Source organism: Erithacus rubecula (assembly GCF_903797595.1).
Source record: "Erithacus rubecula genome assembly, chromosome: 12".
Classification (NCBI taxonomy): domain Eukaryota; kingdom Metazoa; phylum Chordata; class Aves; order Passeriformes; family Muscicapidae; genus Erithacus; species Erithacus rubecula.
This window is the reverse complement of record NC_136664.1, coordinates 19126806-19151782: the sequence shown is the minus strand read 5'-3', so window position 1 is coordinate 19151782 and position 24977 is coordinate 19126806. Positions and strand designations below refer to the sequence as shown.

General features: G+C 49.9%; 3 protein-coding genes across 3 annotated transcripts; all 3 read right to left on the bottom strand.

Moving 5' to 3' along the window:
* Window positions 1-2939: 2939 nt before the first annotated feature.
* On the bottom strand, window positions 2940-7998 carry LOC306807066 (uncharacterized protein). The gene is made up of 5 exons (XM_079316323.1): window positions 7823-7998; window positions 7222-7322; window positions 6026-6641; window positions 3666-5262; window positions 2940-3630 (listed from the first exon to the last, which is right to left on the bottom strand). The coding sequence occupies exons 1-4, from the start codon at window positions 7981-7983 to the stop codon at window positions 5091-5093; spliced, it is 1050 nt and encodes a 349-aa protein (XP_079172449.1). The 5' UTR covers window positions 7984-7998; the 3' UTR covers window positions 2940-3630; window positions 3666-5090.
* A 95-nt stretch (window positions 7999-8093) lies between these two features.
* On the bottom strand, window positions 8094-15756 carry LOC306807064 (hydrocephalus-inducing protein-like; the record flags this gene model as incomplete). The annotated part of the gene is made up of 10 exons (XM_079316317.1): window positions 8094-8102; window positions 9132-9347; window positions 9680-9822; window positions 10168-10422; window positions 10997-11105; window positions 12372-12558; window positions 13494-13645; window positions 14219-14451; window positions 14822-15026; window positions 15634-15756. The coding sequence occupies 10 exons, from the start codon at window positions 15754-15756 to the stop codon at window positions 8094-8096; spliced, it is 1632 nt and encodes a 543-aa protein (XP_079172443.1).
* A 205-nt stretch (window positions 15757-15961) lies between these two features.
* LOC306806839 (hydrocephalus-inducing protein homolog) lies at window positions 15962-23562 on the bottom strand. Its single transcript, XM_079315919.1, has 12 exons — window positions 23135-23562; window positions 22495-22653; window positions 21877-22064; window positions 21520-21702; window positions 21163-21282; window positions 19740-19896; window positions 19462-19634; window positions 18572-18770; window positions 17794-17893; window positions 17170-17269; window positions 16515-16683; window positions 15962-16246 (listed from the first exon to the last, which is right to left on the bottom strand). Exons 1-12 carry the CDS (start codon window positions 23495-23497, stop codon window positions 15974-15976), a joined length of 2184 nt encoding a protein of 727 aa, XP_079172045.1. The 5' UTR covers window positions 23498-23562; the 3' UTR covers window positions 15962-15973.
* Window positions 23563-24977: the final 1415 nt, after the last annotated feature.

Below are 24977 nucleotides of genomic sequence, written 5' to 3'. Positions count from 1 at the left end.
GGGACCGGCGTGGCCGCTGCTGCCCCACCCCCCTCCCTCCTGCCTCCGTTCCTGTCTGCCCTCAGCAGCTCCGGGCTGGGACTAAGCACAGAGACAGCGTGCTTGCATCTAAAGGGACTGACACCGAGTTATCTATTTCGTTCGGTTAGCAATTTTAACTGTTATTGTTTTCTGCCTGTACAGTTAGATATATTAGTAAAAGAGCTGTTATTCCCACCCCCCTTATCTCTGCCTCAGAGTCCTTGATTCAAACAACTATAATACTTGGGGGGGGGAGTGGAACCAAAGTCTCTATTCCAAAGGGAAACTTCTGCCCTTACTGGCAGACACCTGTCCTTTCAAAACAGGACAGATTTGGGCGCCCAACGTGGGGCAGAGGGCACTGAGTTGAGAGTTAAGACAGGAATAACAGGTCTCTTAACTGGCAATATGTTGTCTGGTTTAATCTGGTTTGTGTTCCATGTGGTCACAGCCATCTCCCTCCCATTTGCAAGCCCTATTTTGAATTTGGGCCCCCTCACCAAGGTTGCTGTGGCTATTGTCCGATTGGTTTGGTGGATTGATTATGGAATTCATGGGTTTTTAATTTTTTCTGGGAAGCGGTTGCATGGATCCGGAGCTATCGTACTCTAACTGCGTGTTTCTGGGGCTATTTCAGTAATGGTACTTACTGTGAGATAACGAGGGCAAGGGAAATTTTCTCCCAACCCATCACCCAGTTTTTTGAGGCTACCCCACTGGTTCCCAAGGATTTCAGATCTGCTTTAATTGCCAGTGCTATTATACAGTGGCTGGTGTTGCTGGTAGGCTTGTTCTACTTAGCATTCAGAAACAAGGGAATATTGGCTTGGACAACAACTCTGATACCTGCCCCAGGGACTAGGGATGTTGTCCCAGAACCTGCCTCTGCCCCAGAGACAGCAGTATCAGAGGTACTCTTTGGGAGGGATGGACAGCATGACAATGACCCTGACAAGGTCAAGTGCACAGGGCAGATGTTATGGAACTTGGCAACCTTGGGTCCATCTCAATATACCACCTACATAGCAATGATTAATGCTGATAACCATCCAGAGACAGTGTGTTCTGTTGCCAACAAACTCAGAAATTTCGAGAGCATGATGAATGGCCCAATGTAGGCTAATGTCTCTGCCGTGGCCAGGGACCTCCAACAGGTCGAAGATAGGATGAGGGATATGAGGGAGGAGATGATAGAGAGAATTGAGGAGGTGAGGAAAATCAGCGTAGCTCCAGTACGAGTCACAGGCCCCCAAATCAGAGCTTCACGTTGCCCAGCTAGAGAGAGAGGGTACACCTCACGAGCTGACCTGTGGTTTTTCCTGCGAGACCATGGGGAAGACATGGAAAAATGGGATGGGAAACCCACTTCTGTCCTGGCAGCACGGGTGCGTCAGCTCAGGGAGGGAAATGCTAACTGAGGGAGCCGCACTAAAATGAAGGTAGCCTCAACCTCCCACAAGCAAGGTGCAGGGTATTACAGCAAGGAGGATGTTCTGTCAGATCCCCTGGAAGGAACCTCCACTATGTATGCCCAGGAAAGAAATAATAACCAGGGCTAGAGGGGCCGTGCCTCTAGCCAGGGAGAGGCATGGGATGACAGGATCTATTGGATAGTGTGGGTGCGATGGCCTGGCACGTCAAAGCCACAGAAACATAAAGTGTTAGTTGATACTGGTTCACAATGCACCCTGATACCATCAGAACATGTGGGGAAGGTACCTGTTTCCATTGTTGGGGTGACGGGGGGATCACAGGAATTCACTTTGCTGGAAGCTGAGATTAGCCTGACAGGGAAGGGGTGGCAGAAACATCCAATTGTAACTGGCCCAGGGGCACCGTGCATTCTAGGCATAGACTTCCTCAGGAACGGCTACTACAAAGACCCAAAGGGGTTCAGGTGGGCTTTTGGAATAGCTGCTGTAGCGACAGAGAGCATTAAGCAGTTGAACACCTTGCCTGGACTGTCAGAAAACCCCTCTGCAGTAGGACTCCTGAAAGTGACTGAGCAACAGGTGCCAATTGCCACCATGACCGTGCACCGCCGGCAGTACCGGACAAATCGAGATGCTGTGATCCCCATCCACAAAATGATCCGTGATCTAGAGAGCCAAGGGGTGGTCAGCAAGAGCCACTCACCCTTCAACAGTCCTATCTGGCCTGTGCAGAAATCTGATGGAGAATGGAGACTGACTGTGGACTATCGGGCATTGAATGAAGTGACTCCACCGCTGAGCGCTGCCGTGCCGGACATGCTGGAACTCCAGTACGAGCTGGAGTCCAAGGCAGCAAGGTGATATGCCACCAGTGACATTGCAAATGCATTCTTCTCCATTCCTTTGGCAGCAGAATGCAGGCCTCAATTTGCTTTCACCTGGAGGGGCGTGCAGTACACCTGGAACCGACTGCCCCAGGGGTGGAAGCACAGCCCCACCATCTGCCACGGGCTGATCCAGGTTGCACTGGAGAAGGGTGAGGCTCCAGAACATTTGCAGTACATCGATGACATCATTGTGTGGGGGAACACAGCAATGGAGGTATTTAAGAAAGGAGAGAAGATCATCCAGCTTTTGCTGGGAGCCGGTTTCGCCATTAAAAAGAGCAAAGTCAAAGGACCTGCCCGAGAGATCCAGTTCCTGGGAGTGAAGTGGCAGGATGGAAGGCGCCAGATCCCCACTGAGGTCATCAATAAGATCACTGCAATGTCTCCACAAACAAGCAAGAAGGAGACACAAGCTTTTCTAGGTGCTATCGGCTTTTGGAGAATGCACGTCCCTGAGTACAGCCAGATTGTGAGCCCTCTCTACCAGGTCACTCGCAAGAAGAACGATTTCCATTGGGGCCCTGAACAACAGCAAGCCTTCTCGGCAACACTCAACAAACCAAGCAAAACAAATCCAAACTATCCAAACAACAACACATAGAATCAGCAACTTTCATTCTTTAAACTAATAACCTTTTGGCTTCAGCAAAATAGCACCTCATCTATCATAATCCACCCTTTCCTTTTATTCTCCTTTTTTTGCCTAAGCCCTTGATTTAATTATCCTGTGTGGTCAGCATAAACTGACTCCTTTCGCAAAGCAGTCACAGACAGAATTAATCAATCTTTTATTAGGTCAGTGTTAAATTCAGTCTATTTAAAAGTTCTTGATTTGTCAGTTCACGTTGCTGTCCACAGTTCTCCTCCAACTCAAGACAAGTGAGCTGTAGGTATACTTGTGTGGAGTCCCTCCCATCAGCAGCTCCACCTGTGCTTGCTCAGATGAAGCAAAGCTCAGATCGTAACTGTGGCAACAAAGATGACCTTCCTCATTATCCATACCTGCTTCCTAAGTTCTGTGCATGACAACAGCACATTGGAGGGATATAGAGGTGAAGCACAGAACCCATGACACTCCATGCAGCAATTTGCAGAGTCTTACAGCATCATTTCCTATTCCTCTTTTGTCAAGGTCTGTTGTGGTTTATAATCCCACTGCTCAATACCCAAGGGATTGCAGCCCACAGCGGAGCTAAAGTCTCTCTGGTGGCAAATACAGAGGTCAGTGCAGTCTTGCCCTTGACTGTTTACTATTAAATCATCTTTTGAAGATTAACTTTAAAGGGTCACTTCCTTGTACCACTGTCCAAGTTTGGGGAGGAACATCCACTGGTCCTTTGACTTGAGAGGTGTGAGACCACTCCTTTTCTGCAGTCCTGATAACTGTTTCAGTTGTTAAAAGTACCTAAAAGGGACCTTCCCATGCTGGTGTCAAGGTATCATCTTTCCAAGATTTTATTAGAACCAAATCTTCTGGTTTTACCTGGTGTACGTGAAAGTCTAGAGGTGATGTTTGGGGTAACAACCCTTTTCTTGTAAGGTCCATGAGAGAAAGTGTGATTGCCTGCAAATAATTTCTGAGATGTAAGTTTTATTAGTTTCAGCCCCTCCTCCCTTCCCAGATAAGGTAACTCAAACAACATTCCTTAGGGAGAAACTCCTGTGTGCTTTCTTGGAGCAGTTCTGATCTGTAATAATGCTAATCTGGTTTCAGTCATTAATTTGGTAATAGGTTCTTAAGGATAGCATTTATTCTCTCCACACATTCAGAGTGTTGAGGGTGCCATGGGGTATGAAATTTCCAATTCATGTCTAATGCAACACACACAGAATGTAAAATTTTTGAAGTAAAGTGTGTTCCCTTATCTGAGTCCATTCTTTCAATGATCCCATATATGGGAATTATTTGTTCTAATTGCACCTCAGCCACTTGAGAGGTAGTTGCAGCTGAGGTAGGAAAGACTTCTACCCAGTGGCTAAGATGATCAACTATTACAAGAAGATACTTCCATCTCTGTATTTTGGGGAACTCAATGTAATCTATTTGCATATTTTGAAAGGGTTTAAGGACTAGGGCTCTTCCCTCACTAGGGTGTTTTCTCATCACTTTCTTTTTTATCTTTTAACGAATCAAGCATTGTTCAGTCACTATTTGGCTACCGTATAGACTCTCTCACAGCAGTAAGTTCTTAAGTATTGATCACACAATGCTTGAGTTCTCCAGTGTATTCCTTGATGCAGCTTAATTAAAATTTCTCTAGCAATTGCTTTATTCATTACTTGCCTCCCTTCCCTGCCTGGCTGTGACTGGAACTACACCAAAGGCAAAGTGTCTGCAGCTGAGAGAAGGCTGTGGTTGGGTATCTGGTTCTGTTTGTTGTTCCTGCTGGTGCTGCTGTTTGTTTGCCTTGTTATACATACTAGTAAAGAACTGTAAAACTTTTTCCCATGTCTTTGCCTGAAAGTCCCTTAATTTCAAAGTTACAATAACTTGAGGGAAGGGGGTCACATTTTCCGTTCCAGAGAGGTCCCACAGACACCTGTCTTTCCAACCAACACAAGCTAACAATTAACAGTTTATTGCCAATGGTTTGATTGACATTTAATTGAGAATGAATTTATTAGCTTGGGTAATTAAAGGTAAGATAAAGGTGTTCACTGGAGTTTGGAAGGGTAGCTGCAGAGGTCTCTGGTGGGAGACCATCAGCAGGAGAAGACACGATGTTGCTGCTCCTGCCGGATGCTCCAGCTAACAAAAATGCTCAAGTGCTGATTTCCAGTGCACCCGTTTCTTGGGTCCCTGGCCTTTCCCCATCTGCCGTAATGCAGAGCGTTTCGGTTTGTCAAGGCACTGTGGCTCCTGGGCTGTGCCTTCCACAATCACCTTTGCCTTCTTCAGGGATGACTTCAGGTCAGAAGTCCTGGGAAGAAAGGGACTGCTATGAGCTGGATGAACATTTCCAGCCAGTCGCTTTTCTGTCTCCTTGCAGAGCACAGAGTGTTGCATACTCTCTGTGCAAGCAGCAAGCAGCAAATTAAACAACTGCGCTCGCTGCATGGAGGCTGCAGAGGTGCAAGGGCAGGAACATGACCAGCTAAGTGCCTGGGGACCAACCACAGCACACGGGGCTCCATGCAGAGAAGCAGGCCTTGCTTGTCCCAAAAGGAAGAAGAGCTAGGGACTGGCTGCTCCCTGGATCTCTCATTGCACGTTTTGCAACTCTCCAGGAGCTTAATGTTTTATACATTTTTTTTCTCCCTGCCAAGGCCAGATGATGATCTTTCTGTGTTCCTCTGTGTGTTTTGCTGCCTCTCTGGGGCTGTCTGTCTCCAGGCCCATCTCCCCATCCCAGTCACAGGGACTGAAGGGAGGATGTTAGGGGATTCATTCAGGCTGTGCTTGGTGATGCCCTTCAATAGGATGAGAGGCAACAGGCAGAACCTGAACAGGAAATTACACCTAAACCTGAGGAAGAACTTCTTTCCTGTGCAGGTGACAGATTGCCCAGAGAAGGTGTGGAATGTCCAGAGCCTGTAGACACAACCCTGTGCCATGTGCTCTAGGATGACTCTGTTTGAGCAGAGAAGTGGGACCAGATGACCTACTGTGGTCCCTTCCACCCTGTGACTCAGTGATACCCATCAGAAGTGTGAGTTCTGGGCAAGTGTGTAGACGTTTCCCACCTGAACAGCATGGTGGTTTTAAATGTCCCCGCACACTTTGGAGAGAACAGCACATGAACGATCTGCTTCTGGCCAGGAGCGATGATGCCGTGGTAGGGGCTGATGAAGAACAGTGGTAGGTCTTGGACGATGTCTGGGCAGATTTGCAGGGAGGAACTGACAGGCTCCAGGGAGAGGTGCAGTTGCTCCAAGTGGTGTAGCTCCTTGGAGTGGTCTTGCTGCTCGGGCTGCTGCTGCTGCTCAGAATCGTGCTGCTGCTCAGAATCCTGCTGCTGCTGCTGCTGCTGCTCAGAATCCTGCTGCTGCTGCTGCTCAGAATCCTGCTGCTGCTGCTCAGAATCCTGCTGCTGCTCAGAATCCTGCTGCTGCTGCTGCTCAGAATCCTGCTGCTGCTGCTCAGAATCCTGCTGCTGCTGCTGCTCAGAATCCTGCTGCTGCTCAGAATCCTGCTGCTGCTGCTGCTCAAAATTCTGCTGCTGCTGCTCAGAATCCTGCGGGTGCTCAGCAAGCTGCTGCAGCTCAGAAGGATGTGTCTCAAAAGAATGCTCCTGCAGCCAACAGGAAGGATGCAGCTGCTTTCTGTGATGGCTCAGAGGAGTGGAGGAGAGGAACTGACCTGCAGAGAGGAAGAGGACACTTTTCAAAGACAAAATCCTATGTTCCCAGCAACTCTGTCTCCTGCTGCAGGTAGGTGTAAGAGAGCTGGGATGCACTTGGAGCATCTCTAGCCAAGCACTTTCAGCAGGAAATAGAACATCTGGGAGCAGGGTCTCTGCCTGCAGAACACACTCCCGTGCCAAAGGAGGAGAGCTGGTTTTAGACAGTGACTTGCATTTGCCCTGCAGTGGGGAACTGCACAGAGATAGTGGCTGCAGGGCAGTTCACTCGTTACACCATTGTTTTTCCTGGTCTCAGACTTCTCAAGGAGATGACTTGATGTACCCCTTCCTAGTCCTGACCCAGCATGTGACTCTCCCCAGAGCCTGGCTCAGTTCCTTTGCATAGCAGAAGTGGCAGAGCAAGAACAGAAGGGGCTGAAAGGCAGAGGGGGGCAAGGAGAAAACTCTCCAGCTGCAGTTGGGAAGATGCTGATGAAAGTGGACATGTGGACAAGGATGCAAATGCAATTCATGTTTTGGGGTGCAGTGGCAGGGTCTTCTCCCCAGGCCCTCAGCCACCAAGTGAAATGCCCTTACGCATCAGAGTGGTTGAGGGTAGCCTCTTCACTGCTTCACTATCTGCAGCTTCCACCCAGGTGTATTCCAGGGCTACATTCCCTCTGTTGTGCATCCTGAAACTGAAAAGCAAGGAGAAGGAATAAAAAAGTCCAATAAATATAAAGCAAACAGTACAGTAACATTGTCTGATGGACTCTTAGTACCACTTTCTGCTGAGGAGCATCTTCTCCAGGCAACCCTGCCATGCTCAGACTGCTGTCCTGGGTGGCCCAAAAAGTATTTCCAAGTCTGGAAGTTTAAGATGAAGGGGCCAACATGGTGTCCAGGACATTGAAGCTAAGAGGCTTACTCTGGACTTTTTGTCTTGGTTTGACTGCAAACTTATTCTTGAGCAGATAAGAACAGGTGACATACAGTGAAAGCAAACCCATGGCTGCTCTCAGCGGAAGGTTATGGCAGCATTGAACCTCTCCTGAGCACCATCTCCTGCTTGGCTTTGTGTGCTCATAGATGGGCCTGTGCTGGTTTTGGCTGGGGCAGAGTTCTGGGAAGCAGGCACTGGGTCAGCCCTGGCAAAGGCAGCTCCCGCTCGCAGGGCCCTGTGGCCTCCAGCACTCACGTGGCTGTACTGGTCTGGTTGGGCACGGTGTCCTTGAGCTGAACCACGACTGTGCTCAGTTTGAACTCGCTGTAGGCAACCAAGGCACTGAGGTACACCTCAGCCTCCTGGATGCCCTCCCCCTCCACAGTGTGAGCTGGTTCTGGGGCTGTCTCGACCATCTGCAGAGGAGGGAAGAATCACTGAGCAGAGACCAGAAAGTCAGGCTGACAAGGGAATCTTTTGGTCTCCAAGATCAGCCTCACAGAGGGAATAGAAAGGACCATTCACTTTAACTTTCCTGGAAAGATGACAAAATTGGGACTGATCTGCTACAGTAGTTGTTTCTACCCACTGATCAAAGCAGTCCTACCACAGCTCTTAATATACCCATGGAGACTATAGCTGCATTCCAGTCTCTGTACTTCAACCTTGTAGAGTAACTGGCTTTTTTCCTGGTCCCCTATAAATCCAGCAGGTCTCAAAATTAGGATTAAGTTCCCCTGCTGAAGCTGTGTGGATGGAGAACCCCAAGACTGAAGAGTTCTAGGAAGCACTTTTTCCTTCTTGTCTTAGGAGAAAGTGCTCTCCAGATGTCATGTGTAGAGCAACAGCCACACTGCTGGGAGCTGGGGATGGGCACTTTGGAGTGTGAAAGATCTCACTAGGAAAGCCTCCAGCTGCAGATGTTTCAGTAGAAAAGAGGATGGTTTAGAGGCCTTAAAATGGTCCAGAAACTCGGAAAGAACTTTCATCCAAGATGAGCGTGTTTGGCAATAATGACAATAAAAGCAGGAGTCTCTGGAGATGATCCTTCTCCAGATTCCTCCATACTGTCATACAGTGCCTGGGCTACTCCATGATGAGATATCCCACACAATACAGAAAGCACAAGCAAAATCTCTAGTATCCATGCAGACAAAACTTGGAGTTCTCCAGCATATGCAGTAGAAGTGTACTTCAAAAGAAGAGACAGAGTGCAACAAACTTAACTCCTTGTTGGTGAAAAGGTACCAAATAAGATGAAAGACTTCTAACACCATAAAATGGGATAAAATAATAAAACATTGTCTCCCATTCAATATGGGCCGCAACACTTGTGTATGTGGCACAGACTGATAGTTTGTGTGTGCCTAAAGGTCTCTTGTCAAAAGGCTTTCCCCTCTCTTGTGAGTGTACCTGCTCACTGTGCATCCACCTCTCCCCTAGAATGCTCTGCTGGTGAACCCCATGACTATCCAATGTCCAGAGGAAGCAGGAGCTGCTCAGCCAGCAGTGATGGTGTTATGGTGCTAAAGCTGGGTTGGTTTTTTTGCCCTTTGCTCCTTACCTTCTCAGGCCAGCTGGCTGCTGGGTCTTTCCTGGCGGTCTCCTTCCATGTGACAATGGACATTTGGTCGTTCCAGTCTTGAACCTTCCTTCGTGGCCGCGCAACATTGACCTTGGTCACCTTACATTTCACAAGGTGCCTCCTGAAGATGGCTGGGACATCTGCTTTCAAGGTCACTGTGATGTCCTTGGCACAGCGAGGAAGGAGGTGTCCCATCTAGGGAGAATCAGAGAGTCAAGACCAAGAAAGCACTGCCAAGGGCAGAAGTGACAGCAGAAGGGACTGATGTGGTGAGGAGCTGTGCCATGAATGTGCACCTCAGAGTGGATTTATGTTTGATAGACAAAAGTAGGAACAGAAGGTGCCACTTCCATATCATGAAGCCTTTTCTGCAAGGCTGGCAGCCTTGGCCCAGCCAAGGCAGGGACTGCATCTCCTACATGGCACTGGAATGGGCTATCACTGCTGCGTGAGGACTCCCTGCCAGCTCCCAGGAACAGCAGGGAAGGGCTGGAGCAATGGGGGCAGGCAGGGCAGTCCACGCTCACCTTGGGGGAGAAGTGGAATGTGGCGTCTGCCTCCCACTCAAAGCGCATGATCTTCATACTGGTATGGTTGGTGATGGTGAAGGTCCTGTGACAGGGCTTTCCGACAGGACACTCCCCAAACTGGATGTGATTCACTCTGACAGCTGTTAAGGAGGAGAGCAAGGGATCTCAGCATGCAGGGAGCTCCAGCTGCCCTCCTCACGTGCACAGACACCCGTATCTTCAATGCTGCCTTGCTCCAAGCCTTCCTCCCTCTGGGAGGGAGTTCCCCAGGCCTCTCCTCATTCCACCACTTCCAGGGGAACACCCTGACACATCCCTAAGCCAGCGGCATGCAGCACAGCACACACTGCTCTGCATGCCTGGCTGCCACGCCCACAGGCCACCAAATCCTGAGGGTGACAGCCCAGGCCTGGCTAGAGAGAGGACACACATGATCAGACATTTTCCTCTTGCTCGCTCCACCTTGGCAGCCTCTTCTCTCTTACCATCAATGATGTCTTTCTTCAGACTGCTCTTAGCATTCCTCTCCTCTGTGTCTTCCTCTAGTCCATCAAGAGTGAATTCATCTTTGTGGCCTTCACCCACCAGCTCTATTATGGTCTTGTTGGAGCAGATATCCCCCACTACGACATGAATCTTCCCTTCCAGACGTTGAGCCAGGGTGGGTTTGAAAATTACATCAAACTTTGTCGATTGCCCCTGATGCAGAAGCAGGAAAGGCTTCTTTGGAGGCTTGCTCTCTGCACAGCAATGGAAATCAGAGTTAAGTAACACAGCTCTACTCATCTCATATGATATATGAGGAATAAGAGGTTGAAACCGGCTGCCTTATAAGCACAGGTTCTACCCCCAGTGCTTCCAGACCCTCCTCCTATGTTCATGAGACTGCCATCTCTAGATACATCATGACTTAAGCAGCTTAAGCTCAGGTTGATGCCCAGCCCTCATTCCATCTGCTCCCAGCCAGCTCCAGCCATATGGAAAGCTGAGCCAAAGAGTGCTTTTGGCTTCTGCTGGCTGCCTGTGTGCTCAGGGGCTGCATCCATTCAGGCTGGTACCTTCCCAATGCAGCAAATACCTCAGAGGGTCCACAGAGCTAGTGACAGTCCTCCAAAACTCAACCCACCATTCTAGAGGAACAGAAGAACTTCCTACAACTTGCTAGGAGGAAAGCCTGCAAAAAGTCCTCAAGAAAAGCTTGGGGGACAGAGAGCCCAAGGAAAGAAACTGTGCCTAACATCTCCCAGAGAAGCCAAGAGCAGGGCACACGTTTTCCCTCTGTGCGTGATCACACTTCAAGGTTAATGAATTTACCATTTCCAGTGCAGACCTCTTCCACATTTTCAGTGTAGAATTTCTTGAGTGTGGAGTGCCTGCCTTTCAAGAAGAATATTCCGTGCTCATCCTCCAGCTGTAACATAAACTGAGAAAAGGGAACTGTTGGGGTGTTTTCTGTTACTGTGTCAATTGAAAGAATTTTTCCCATTATCATGCCAATGGAGCTGGCCGGGCTACACCCAGGGTCCCTGATGGGTCCAGACAAAGGGGGTGGGTGGGAACGGCTCCTGGAGGGGCCTCTGCGGCTTCCGGGAGGGCACTCGGGTTTCCGGCGAGCTCGGAGGAGGACACCCGGGGATCTTCAGCCACATGGCCTGAGCACAGGAGAGCCAGACCCTCTGCGATCACCTGCCCTGCATCTGCCCCGTTCCAGCCTCCTGCCTCTGCGGACACAGCTGATCCCCCGGACACACACGGTGAGCGAGGAGCCGCCGCCCTCGGTGAGGGTGAGCCCGTTCCCGCCCGAGACCGGCGTGGCCGCTGCTGCCCCTCCCCCCTCCCTCCTGCCTCCGTTCCCGTCTGCCCTGTGGCAAATCCGGGCTCTGGACTAAGTACAGAGACAGCGTGCTTGCATCTAAAGGGACTGACACCGAGTTATCCATTTCGTTCTGTTAGCAATTTTAACTGTTATTGTTTTCTGCCTGTACAGTTAGATATATTAGTAAAAGAGCTGTTATTCCCACCCCCCTTATCTCTGCCTCAGAGTCCTTGATTTAAACAACTATAATACTTGGGGGGGGGGAGTGGAACCAAAGTCTCTATTCCAAAGGGAAACTTCTGCCCTTACTGGCAGACACCTGTCCTTTCAAAACAGGACAGGAACACAGAGCACAATGATACTGGTGAGAGTACAGGATGGCACAGGGACTGACATCTCAGTGCTGCTGGTCCCACATGGGAACCCAGCACCTCTCCCACTACAAAAAGCCCTTAGCATGACAGTTAAGTCAAACCAGCTGGGAAAAAAGGGTGTTCAGAGGCATTTGGATTGAACTGACACAGAACCAAACAGGACAGAAAGTAATGAGCAGAATGTAATTAAACCACAACTAAGTGTACTTGAAATGTAGTAAAATGGGATGAAATGCAATCTAATGGAACTGGAAAATCCCACATGTCCATGAGAACAAAAGGTGGCCTATGAGACAGGGGGGGAAATATTTTACCATCTTTCCTGTGTTCAACTTAAAGAAGAAAGACTGGATGGAAAATTTCCAATAACTCCCTTCTTGGATGTCAGTCACTTGCTTAAAAAGAATTTCTGACACCTCTTCCTAGATGCCTTGGGGTCCTTCCCCTATGCCATAAGCACTTGTTCCCAAGCCAGACCATTCCTTGAGCAGGTTCTCACCTTGACAGGTATGGCGCCTTTGTTACAAATGACCAGGGGGAGCATCTCTGAATCCCCCACCTGGAGCCTCTTGAAGCGCAGCACAGGATTTCCCCTCTTGCTGCGAGCACTTGGGGACACGACTGTCACTTGTGGCTCGTAGCCCTTCCCACTGATGGCGAAGATCAGTGTTTGGGATTTCACAGGGCTGCAGAAAAGGCACAAAAACAATTTCAGCTAGCGCTAACCCATTCTAACTGGGCAAGGGAAGCAGCAAGGGCCACCCACAATGTTTTCCCTGCCTGGTGCTCCTGTACTCCACAATACAGCCCCCCACAGCCTCTTCCCAATCCATGCAGGACCATTCACAAGAAGAATCTGCTCCAAAGAGCCAGAGCCTTCCACAAGAACAGTTAATAATTTCACTTAATTGAATCATGCAGTACAGCAGGTAAATAATGAGGCACTAGATGAGATATGGCAAATCCCGTGGCTGCACTGAGATCAGACATATGCAACAAGCAAAAGCACAGCAGGAAAGCAGTACAAAAGCAAGAAGGCAAAAGTAAATCATCATCACCATCAGTAAAGATAATTTCCAAGATCAGTAAAAAAGCAATTGCTTATTAGCAATTAGACTTCTCTTGTTCAATTCAGCCACTCTAAAGGGCAGAGGAAGGGCAGGTCAAAGCCCACAACACAGGTCCCAGGGCAGAGGAACTGGGCTCCTCTTTCATACCAGCTCCAATTACTCACATAAAACAGCTTAATGAATGCCAGGGAATCACAGAGGACCACTTAATTTTACAGAAAGAAAGAGGAAATTGTGACTGCTGACTTGCTGGCATTGAAACTGCTTCATTTAAGCCTTTGGCCTTGGAAACCCGCAGCTCAGCTTCAGCACATCTCAGTAACTTCCAGTTGGCTACCTAATACTTCCCTGTCTTCATGGTTCCTCACACAGGCTAAACCATCAGCCTCATTATTCTGCTCTTTCTAACAGTTACTGCCTCCCAGATCAACTAATGCCAAGTACTCTGCCTAAGGCCACTGAAAGCATTACAGCTAACAAGAGATCTGTGCCTTCCCAGTGAAGATGCATCTATCAGTGACGCCTTCTCCAATATTTCACAGGTCAGTTACCTTTTTAGCATGACAAGGAAAGCCTTGAAAATGCAGTCATAAGTCTGCTCGTCTGGTGGGGTGAAGGTCACCGTAGCAATGCCATTGGATGAGTGGGAAATGGACATTTTGTCTGGAAACACCTTGAAGATGTTGTTGATAGGGCTTTGTACCTTGGGGGATCCCAGAGAGCAGTGTTAGGAGAAAACACCTTTGAACATGACAGTTTTTTTCATAAATGCATTACTGAGAAGAGCCCCAGACAGTGTGTCTTCCTTCCTGCTTCCCAAGGCAGGCTCCCTCCCTCCCAGGGAATGCTGACCTTGTGCTAAAGCATTGTGTGTTTGACTGCTGGCAGCTGCCACAGCATATATATGGGAAGTGGGCATTGCATGGAAAACCCTACAAATAACCTAGAACTGGCCTTCAAAGAGAAGGAAAATCCAGGGAGCCTGAGGAACTGCTCTGCTTTGAGCTCTGGCATGTCAGTTCATAACAGCCTTTTTCTGAGTGTGCTCCAAGAGAGGTTCAGAAGGATTCACTTCTCCCACTGAAGACCCAGATATGTGAGCCAAAACCTTGCCTGGGACATGCAAAAGTCAACACAACTGATCCCTGGCTCTGCTGCTCTCCCCTGCGGTTTGACCTGCACTGAGCTAGACTAGTCTGGGCCACAGGAAGCAATGCATCTGGGGAACAAAACGGGCTCTTAGAGGGCAACCATCACCTTGGCCTCCTGTTCTTACCTTTCCAGGCCGGGGTTTGATGGAGAGGACCACGTCACATGGCAGACCACTTGTATTGTAGATACTGACATGAGCTTCAGCATCTTGCCCAACCAGAACCTTGGTGAAGATGAATTTGTTCTCATCTCTGACAAACAGGCCCACACCTTTCTTTGACCACAGCTTGCAGCTGAGGTTGGTGCTGCTGCAGATCGGGTGCTCCTCGTAGGCTAAGGTGACATCCTCAACAATTGCTGTGGACAGACCAGAGGGATGAGCATGGAGAAGCCTCCCTGATGAATTTATCTGGACCATGCTGGCCCCTCAGAAGGTTTGGTAAGTCCTTTCTGCCCACTGTGCTAAACCCAGCCTTGGGTGGGGGAGCTGGCTGTGAGGATGGAGCTCAGTCAACCTCAGTCTTAGAGAGCATGGCTTTCCTTTTATCCTTCCATGCACCCCTCTCAGCCTGGGAGGGATGAGTCCACTGGTGGACTTGAAGAGGGCTAGAACCTCTGAGGATTTTAAGGTGGGACACCAAGGCTAGCATGCCTCCCCATCCTAGCAGCGAGTTTAGGTACTGAAGAACAGCAGGTGTGACCAAGGGAACCTGTGGATAGGATGTACCTGGGAGGGAGGACTCAGCAATCAGGGTGAAGGGAACACCCAGGGGATTGTCCTTGGGGTCTATGCCCGTGATGTCAATGTAGAGCTGTTCCTCACATGTCCCCTCCTCCCCTGCCAGGCAATCCACAGTGATGTCCTGCTGGTCCCACGCAGCGACGGAGCCGGAGCAGGGGGACACCGTGAACATGCCAACAGTGAGGTGATCCTGCAGAAAAAGTTCCAGGAGAGGCTGACGGCTAACAGCTGTGCCTTGAGCCCCCCAGCAGAGAGTATATCTGTCTTGGCCTCCAGCTGGGCCCAAGCACCCAGTCCTAGGGCACGGATGGATGGTCAAAGGCAGCCCCAGACTGAGACCAATAAGACAAGAGAAGCTGCAAGACTGTCCCAAAGAGAAAGGAGTTTGAGTGTAAAGAATGAAGGTGGTAGCTGGGATCCTTCAACCTCCAGAGGTAACACAGGAGAGCAGAAATAGCTGTGAGAAATGATGCGAGAGACGTAAGGCACTGTGAAGAAGAAAAAGCAATATTGTCTGAGCTCTGTGGACTGGGAGTTCAATGGGGGATGTCTTTCTTCTGTGGTGTTCACATACCTATGCTGGCTAGCAGCTACCAAACACAGGACCTGCTCCCCTCTGTTGACCCCACAGCTCCAGCTCTCAGCCAGAGTACAGGACTGTCAATGGGACTGAGCAGATACTGGACTCCATCCTGCAGACTATGTCCCACCCTATGGCAATGAGCCCCCAGGCTAGGCACAGTAGCATCTTCTCACATCCCCTGCAGCAGCACTGGTGGGGAGCAGGAGTCACCCACCTGTGTGGAGCTTGATTTCAGCTTGGTAGTTGGTGCAGCAGATTCCCATGACGTTAAACTGTGGAGGAAGCAGATGTATCTGTCATGCCGAGCTCCCCTGCCTTTCTTGGAGGCCAAAGCCATTCCTCCCCACAGAGGAAAGCCTTCCTGCCCCGATGGCTCCCAGAAAGCAGCCTGCAGCCCCCAGTGCTGCACAGAGCAGCTCTATCACCAGCTTCATACTACACATGGGGATACCAAGGTGCTTTCTTGCTCCCTCTCCCCAAGGCAGGGATGCAGATGGACGACAACCCAGGTCTCCTGGCTGCCTGCCACATGCCAGCCACGAGGTGGTGCCTCCTCAGACAGGAAGGGTGGTGCAGGGCTTCTTGTACCTTTCAATTTCCAATGGAGATGCATCCTCAGGTGCTTGCTGGATGCGAAAATCAAAGCTAAGCATGCCTTTGTTCTCCAGAGCGACAATCTGGGTCTTCTTGGTGCCCTTGATCAAGGCCCCAAAGTCGATGGGTGAGGCAGGCTCAATACTGAACTTGCTGTACATAGCTGTCGCCGACACCCTCACTGGGATGGTGGCGACAGTCTGGCCTCCTTTCCCAGACCTGGCATCCATCACCTGCGTCCACAGGAAGGGGTGATAAACGCAGCAAAGAGGCCAGCCTCTACCCCAGTCCCCAGCCTCCACTCCAGGCCTCCATCAGTTTACCCCTCCCTGTTTAAGGACCTCCTCCAGAGTCAGATTCTCAGCTCCACTTAGGAAGCCTCCCAATGGTTTTGAAAGACTTTGTTTGTGTACGTAGGAGAGAGGATTGTCCAGTTCAAGCCCTCCTTCCTGTTTATGCTCCCAAAATGCCGTGTGATAACAGAGCCTGGCCCAGGCTCACCTGGCAATACAGGATGGGTTTGCTCTTGAGGAGCATCTCCCTTGTGGGGTGGAAGAGCATCTCAACATTGTCACCAGGCTGGGAGGCAACCAGAGTGCCTGACTGAGGCTCAACAGTGAAGTGGGATGTCAAATCTTGCATGCTGGAACCTGCACCCTTCAGAATGAAACTGAAGGGGAGAAAGGGTAGGAATGGAGATCTCTGCAGTTAAAAGTATAGATGCCCCCAGCACAGCCAAGATTTCACATAGGACCAGAAAAAAAAAGGGAGTGTCCAACTCTGCTCAGAGACTCCTGGATCTTGACAGAGAGTGCAGACAATCACAAGGTTACTGCAAGAAACTTTGTGACTGAAATTTTTCATTCACTCTTCACAAAGTCTCAGAAAGGGAAAGGAGGTGACCATCAAAAACAGGCAATGAATCTCAGCATTTCAATGGCAGAAATTTCTAGGGCTCTCCTTTTGGTTCTTGCTGACTTGTGAAGAACTGCTTGGCTGTGGCTGGATTCTCTGGTAAAATAGCTGAGATTAGAGAGCCGAGGTTTTGTATTTACCAAGAGGTAGACAGCATGGAAACAGGTTCTAGCCATTGACAGAGGGAGAAGGCAGGACTAGGAACCTGAGGAAATGCTCACTGCCTGGCAGCTGGACTCACCGGTACCCAATGTTATATATCCCTTTGTTCTTCAGAGTCAGGACTTTCTTCACAATATCCAGGACATTAATAGTGCCAAATTCTAAGCTTCCATCTGGACCTGCAGAAAACCCACAGAAGGTCAAACATGGTGTTTGTGAGCTGCTGCAGAATACACCAGGTCACGAGCTACGTGGAGGTCTCGACACAAAACCCTTCTCAGCAGGTTTCCATTTTTGAAAGTGTTTTCCAGCTACTCATCTGCCCTTTCTCTTCTTAAGCAAAATATCTGCAGGCTTAGTAGCTAAGGAGCTCGGCTTCCATTTCCTCACTTCCAGCACAAATCCAATTACTTCATATGCGGTGCTGGGCCTGTGGCAGTTGCCAACTGCCTGTTCACATCACTGTTGTTTCAAGGCCCCCAAACCCAATCTGCACATGAAGCTGCACACTTCAGAGTTCAGAGGGGAGAGACTTAAAGCTGTCAGTGCCCTGACAATGCTTTATTCCATGCAGCTTGCAGGGTATGTACTTTCTGTATCCACCCCATCCTTCCATGCCATACCATGCCATGCGCTTTGGTTGCCCACCTCCCAAGGTAATGCAGTGAATCTGCACTGCTTTGTTTGGGAGCCATCCACTGACCTTCAGGCATATCGATGCTCAGAGCAACATCATAGACCTCTGCAGAGATTTTGATGCTTTCAGCCTGACCAATCCCCAGGACGTTTTCTGTATCTGAAACCTGAGGCAGCAAGAAACAAACACTGTTCAGATGATTCTTTTGGTAGACAGCCTCTAAGTCCTTGTCTCTGCTGGCTGCTTCCCCCGTGGCCTCCCTGGCTTCACAAGTGGTGGTGGACACCCAAGTTTTCTTAAACTGTCCACCTCATGAGCTGCCCCAGTGGGATTCTGCTGCAGTAAAAACCCCTATCAGCCCAAGTCTGAGCTCATCTGAGCTCCTACAGCAGGGAATGCTGCTCCTAAAGCATCCTTGAGAGGCACAGAACAACCATGAGAAGTGTGAGATGTCTCAGAGCAGATGGCATTGACAGCCCTCTCCAATCACCTGGCACTCTCTCTGAAACACAGCCCCTAAAGCATGGGGAGCAAAATCCCAGGGGGAGAGTTTGTTGCACTATGCAAGAGGTTCATACAGATTCCAGGAGGAACGTAGAGATAAGCCTGCAGTCTATACAACCAAACAACAACCTACAACCATTCACAGGGACAAGGTGCTTGTGGAACAGGCTCTGGATGCAGTGCCTGGTTATCTGGGGGGCTGTGGATGCACTGCATGTCCTGGCAAACACTGTGTAGAGGCAGAGGCTGGGGTCACAGCACCCTTGTGTCTGTCAGGTGCAGCTCTTCCTGACTGTCCCTAAGAGCACAGGGCTGCAGGGCAGGGCACAGTCCCTCTCACCTCTAGTCGGAGGATCTTCTCAATGCTGCCAATCTGCCCGGCCCTGAAATTCAGTGTCACTTCAAACTCTGAGCAGGGATCAATGGTGCCATTATCTTGTGATAAGGAGAAGGTGTCAACAAGGTCATCCAGCCCACTGAACTGCCAAGCCATGGGCAGCTGGGTGCTGTTTCTCAGGACCAAGGTCCTGCTGTCAGTCCTGCAGAGAGAGGAAGGCCCTTGGCATTAGTTGCTGGATGGTGACACCAGCCTCACCACTGAATGCAACTCACACCAATTCCATCTGATAGCACAGGGTTAAAATGTTTCTAAAATTCTGGGAACCCTAAACAATAGATTCAGGGGGTGGAAAGAAAGGTTGGGTCTGGTAGGCCTGGGAAAGGGAACTAGGCCCTGGGAATGAATGTTGAGCCTTGCCTTTATTAGATCATGTGAAACTGCACCTGTGTAGTCATCATATGATGAATAATATGATTTTTAAATGTAATGATTGTTTGGTAATTGAATATAATAATTGTTTAATTGTAATAAGAGTAATGAGAAACTATGAAATCCTACCAAGAATCATGAGAAAGGATGTTTGGGGAACCTGATGAAAATTACAAGAATTCACGCTTGGATAAGATCAATGTATCCAACAAAACAATAAGGGTTTAATAAATATTACATAGTTATATAATAAAAAGGGTATAAAAGCATGTCCATCTCAAATCCACATCGGAGTCAGATTTGGGGTTGTACCCCTGATTCCCACAGCTCTTCAACAAAAGCACCTGCATATAATCATCCTGTGATTATGTGTTTCAACGCTAACACATCTATGCCCTGCAAACCAGAGTCACACATTTTCTCCTTGTCACAAGTCTTGGAGTGCTTGTGGGATGACTGACCTGTGCAGAAGCATCTTGTCAAAAGACAGCTCCCGGGGGCTGATCTCCAGCTTCACCTGCACCCCATGGCAGCACAGGCTGATGACCACTGGCTCTGGGTTCTTCTCAGTGCAGCAGATGAGTCTGTCTTCCAGGAAGCCATAGGAAGTGGGGAATGCCCGAATGCTCAGCTCCTGGACCCAGCACCAGAGAAAGAAACAGAAACAGCACTGCGTGTGAGCAGGAGGAGCAGCTTCTGGGCACTTCCACAGTGCCTGCCTTACCTGCCCTTCTCCTACCTGCTTCTCCTCTGGTTTCAGGGTCATGTTGGGAGGGTCCAAGAGGAATGTCTCTGCTTCCCCATCATTCTGAGAGAACTGGACTTCTGCATGCTCAGGGGAGTTGTTGAGGATGGTTATGCTGTCCGAGTTGCCGGGACAGTTCTGGGCCTTGTACCTGTCCACAGAAGGAAAAGGCTGCAAAGGAGACTGTTGCCTTTGCCACACGTTGAGGAGAGCACCACATGCACCTGAAGAAGCAGTACTGGAAGACCCAGTTCTAACAAACAAGTGAGGGAAATGGATCCCAGCCAGGGGCAGGAGGTGTGCTTGTCCTTGCCTTACTTTGATGCCTTCCCCTGGACGTGAAGCCTCCACCCCAGAAGCCTGATGATGCTCAGGCCACTTCAAGAGTTTTTAATACAAATTCAAAGGTAGAAAAATAACAGCACACCAGGCTGTTCTTTCCCCTTCCTTCCTGGGGTGCCTTCCCTGCAAGCTATAAAGAAAGAAAACTCTTTCTTTAAACTATTTTCTTTTGAAAAAAGTTAAGCTATCTCTTACATAAAAGTCATGAAACTGCTTTGGATTTCATGGGTTAGTTGAAAGCCTGAGAAGGAAATATAAAGCATCCATTCCCAAGGGGAATTCAACAAGATAACAAATGACCCTTCTCTCAGGTGTGGAAATTACTTTGGAGTGAAAGGGTTAAAGAGGCAAATAGAAATCACAGACCATCCATCAACCTGGCTAAAGATTGTCCGGTTTTTTAAACTGTTTCAATTTCATTTCCTTGGGTTGCCAAAATAGACCTAGCCCTCCAGAGCTCCCATGGGGACAAGAACTTAATGTTAAATATTATTAGAAAAACAAGTGACAGTAAAAGTGGAAATATACAATAGCTTCAATGACAATGTGTTTAGACAGACTTTATCCAGCAGTGAGGATGCAATGTAATCACAGGAAAATGTAATTCCTGCTGTACATTCCCCCGACACCCACTGGCAGGTCAACCATAAAATCTTATTAATAATTACAGATGAATGAAAGGTTTACAAAACCATCTATAGAATAACTGCTCGATCAGGCTACCTGCAGAGATCAAAGCACTTCAAAAACCACCATAAAGTTCATTTCCTACAGGGGGAAGCTGAGATGTGGAGGGGGACAGTAGTTGTCCAAGTCCAAGTCACCTTTGGACTGGCAGCAGCATGTGGCTCTGGCCACCAAGGCGGCCACCAAGGCACCCACCGGGCAGGCAGAGCAGCTCCTCCAAGGCTCATTAGCCTCTTATCTGCTCAGGTTCACACATCTGTGGTCCTTCAAACCCATGTGTTGTGTCTCCCAGGACTCTGCTGGGGACTGCCCTGGACAGTGCCACCAGGACAGCATGTCTCTTCCAAGCGTGTCCAGAAAAGTACAAGGCCCTGCAGGGAGCACATACCACTCTCTTGATTTCCCACACAGCAGAGGTCCAAGGTGGAATTGCTTTGTGCTCTCAACATGTTCCTTGAAGATTATTTCATCTGCCTCCGTGGTCTCCCTCCACTGTGGAAACACCAGCCTGGGCAGAGAAAGTGGGAAAGAAGGAGCTATGAGCTGCTCTAAGTAGGATATGTAGTCAGAAATCCATAACCCTTCCTAGTGGCTGAGGTACCATCTACCTTCCCAGCTCCCAGCAGAGGAAGAGATGCTGGGTGATCTCAGGCAGCAGGGTCTGCCCAGGCCAGAAGCCCCACGGGCAGCCCTGGCTGTGAGTTCAGGGGCAGCAGTGTGGGAGGCTGCCAGGGGCCAGCCTTACTGTGGGCTCTGGCTGATGCTGGGGTACAGGCCGGTGCCACTGCAGGGCAGCTCGTACTGCCGCTTTGACTCCACCAGCTCAAACCTCAGTGTCTGCTCAAACTGCCCCGGCCTTTTGGTGGAGAAGTGGACATTCAATTCCACCTCATTGTGATCAGGCACCATCCACCGGTACCGCTTCAGCCTGGCAATTAAAGAGGAGGCTTCAGACATTGCTGAGGAGCAAATGGAACAAGGAGGGTGCACTGGCCATCCCATGGAGGCACTGGCACAGGGTCACTGTGCAGCTGGGGATGATGGACCTTGTTTGGCAAGAGGACCAAGAAGCAGAGGCATCACCTCCTCCTGTGTGGCTCACCTGAGGAGTTCTGTGGAGGTTGAGGCTCTTTTCAGGGCACTTTTGGATCTTGTTGCGGAGGAATTCTGGGGACGTTCTGTTCCTTGTGTGGAGATCTGGTTCTCCACTGGGGAGTTGTCTCTGCTGGCCACTTTATCCGTCTTTGGTTGGCCCTCGGCAGAACTGCCCTTCACATCTGGGGTCTTGGCCTAAGGGGAGAAAGAAAAGGGAGGGAGAGGTGAGCCCTGAGACATCTCCATCCTGGAATGCAAAGCTGGGGTTTGTTAACCAATGGAAGAGAGAATAAATAAATAAGTCCACCTGCCCAGGGACTGGGTCTTCCTTATTGGTGCTTGTTTTACCTAGGACACCCCTTCTCACTCAGAACCCTCTCCTCAAAGGAAGTTGATGGTTTTAAGTAAGTGATTTTTTCCCTTGCCTTATGGAACTGCTCTATCTCCTGCAGAGCTGTCTCTTTTGTCCCATCCCTGACAGAAAGGAGACCTGCGACCCGGGGCCCCACCACATCTTCACTACCTCTTCACAATGATCCTTCTCCATTCAACCTGTCCCCAGTGCCCCCAGCTAGCCTGGTCCCTGCCCTGGCACCTTCAGTGCCAGCAGCACTGGAGCACCCACCAGACGGTGTTCCATAGCAGCACCATCCGGTGCAGCGATGGTGAAGGGCTTCACACGCTCTGCAGAGCCCAGCCGCTCCTCTGGGTAGTCGACTATGGAGAGGACAGCAGCAGGGGGAAGGGGAGGCCCTTCAGGATGCAGTCCCAGATATCTCAGCATCTAAAACACAAGACAAAATCCTGTTTATACTTCTGTAATCTTCATCCTCACTCCTTCTTTAAAGGCACTGAGCTTTTGGCAATGAGATTTTCGATTTATATGAAGTACAAGTGCTTTGTTATGCCCAGTGGGGTGAGCTGGCTCCAGAGCAGAGGCAAGAGCTACAAGCAGGACCGGGAGAGAAACCTCTCCCAAGTGACTCAGACGAAGAAAACAATGACCATGAGCTGCCCTGTCCTGGGACCATTTATAATGATTTCCAGGCTGGGAAACTCTGAACAGATGGGATACTTGTACACAGAGCACTCCCACTTTCTGCCCACTGAGGGATGGTGATAACCTCCGCATCCACACAGATGCTAGAGAGTCATTGTGGAACATCATCTGCACAAGGCTCTGTGCCATTATCACCTGGGGGGACACAATGCTCCAGGGCCAAAGACCACAGCAAGCTCAAAATCTGAACCTTGCAAGGTTTTACCTCATCTTTCGTCGGCAGCCTCCCATCCCTCAGGATCTCCGTAATCACAGCCTTTGGGTTTGCGACCTGGATGTCCAAGCATGGCATCCCGACATCTCTGACGGCCCCTTCTGCAACTTCGCTTTGTGTCTCCAGCTGAGATGACTGAAGACTCCTCTGGCCTCCACTTTTTAGTTCAGACTTCTTCTCCACCTTCTCCTGAGGCTTACTAGTCTTCTGACTTGTGTTTTCATCTGAAGGAGTGGACATGTTTCCATTTTGGATCACAGGTAACTGCACAGTACACGGAACCCTGTCACAGTAGGAGAAAACCTGCGCGATGTCCTGCTGTGATGATTCATAGATCTGAAATGTCTTCTCCATCTCAGCTGAGTACTCTGGGATTTCAGTTTCCCCCTTCTCTGGGGTTTGGGGTTCTTCCTTCTCTGGAGCTTTGGGTTCCCCCTCCTTGGAAACTTTGGGTTCCACCTGCTCTGGAGCTTTCAGTTCCTCCTTCTCTGGGGATTTGGGTTCCACCTGCTCTGGAGCATTGGGTTCTCCCTCCTCTGGGGCTTTGAGCTCCTTCTTCTCTTGGGCTTTGGTTTCCATGTTCCCTGGGGATTTGGGTTCCAACTGCTCTGGAGGATTGGGTTCCCTCTCCTCTGGAGCTTGGGGTCCCTCCTTCTCTGGAGCTTTGGGTTCCTCCTTCTCTGGGGCTTGGGGTTCTTCCTGCTCTGGGGCTTTGGCTTCCACCTCCTCTGAAGCTTTGGGTTCTCCCTCCACTGAGGCTTTGGGTTCTCCCTCTTCTGGGGCTTTGGGTTCCATCTGCTCTGGAGCTTTGGGTTCCTCCTTCTCTTGGGCTATGGGTTCCCCCTTCTCTGGAACTTGGGGCTTCTCCTTCTCTGGGGCTTGGGGTACTTCCTTATCTGGAGCTTTAGGTTCCCTCTCCTCTGGAGCATGGGGTTCCACCTGCTCTTGGGCTTTGCGTTCCACCTGCTCTGGAGCTTTGGGTTCTCCCTCTTCTGGTGCTTTGGGTTCCACCTGCTCTGGAGCATTGGGTTCTCCCTCCTCTGGGGCTTTGAGTTCCACCTGCTCTGGAACATTGGGTCCTCCCTCTTCTGGGGCTTTGGGTTCGACCTGCTCTGAAGATTTGGATTCTCCTTCCACTGAGGCTTTGGGTTCTCCCTCTTCTGGGACTTTGGGTTCCATCTGCTCTGGAACTTTGGGTTCCTCCTTCTCTTGGGCTATGGGTTCCCCCTCCTCTGGAACTTGGGGCTCCTCCTTCTCTGGAGCTTGGGGTACTTCCTTTTCGGAAGCTTTGGGTTCCCTCTCCTCTGGAGCTTGGGGTTCCACCTGCTCTTGGGCTTTGGGTTCCACTTGCTCTGGAGCATTAGGTTTTCCTTCCTCTGGGGTTTTGAGTTCCATCTGCTCTGGAACACTGGGTTCTCTCTCTTCTGGGGCTATGGGTTCCTCCATCTCTGGAGCTTGGGGTTCTCCCTCTTCTGGGTCTTTGGGTTCGACCTGCTCTGAAGATTTGGATTCTCCCTCCACTGAGGCTTTGGGTTCTCCCTCTTCTGGGACTTTGGGTTCCATCTGCTCTGGAGCTTTGGGTTCCTCCTTCTCTTGGGCTATGGGTTCCCCCTTCTCTGGAACTTGGGGCTCCTCCTTCTCTGGAGCTTGGGGTTCTTCCTTTTCTGGAGCTTTGGGTTCCCTCTCCTCTGGAGCTTGGGGTTCCACCTGCTCTTGGGCTTTGGGTTCCACCTGCTCTGGAGCATTAGGTTCTCCCTCCTCTGGGGCTTTGAGTTCCACCTGCTCTGGAACATTGGGTTCTCCCTCTTCTGCGGCTATGGGTTCCTCCATCTCT

Coding starts and splice junctions, on each gene's coding strand:
- LOC306806839 (XM_079315919.1), bottom strand. CDS start 23,497: ATGGAGAAGACATTTCAGATCTATGAATCATCACAGCAGGACATCGCG. Junction 19,635..19,739: donor TGAAACCAGAGGAGAAGCAG/GTAGGAGAAGGG, acceptor TGCTGGGTCCAG/GAGCTGAGCATTCGGGCATT. Junction 16,247..16,514: donor AACCCATCCTGTATTGCCAG/GTGAGCCTGGGC, acceptor CTGTGGACGCAG/GTGATGGATGCCAGGTCTGG.
- LOC306807066 (XM_079316323.1), bottom strand. CDS start 7,983: ATGGTCGAGACAGCCCCAGAACCAGCTCACACTGTGGAGGGGGAGGGC. Junction 7,323..7,822: donor AACCAGACCAGTACAGCCAC/GTGAGTGCTGGA, acceptor CTTGCTTTTCAG/TTTCAGGATGCACAACAGAG. Junction 6,642..7,221: donor ACCCTCAACCACTCTGATGC/GTAAGGGCATTT, acceptor TCCTCTCTGCAG/GTCAGTTCCTCTCCTCCACT.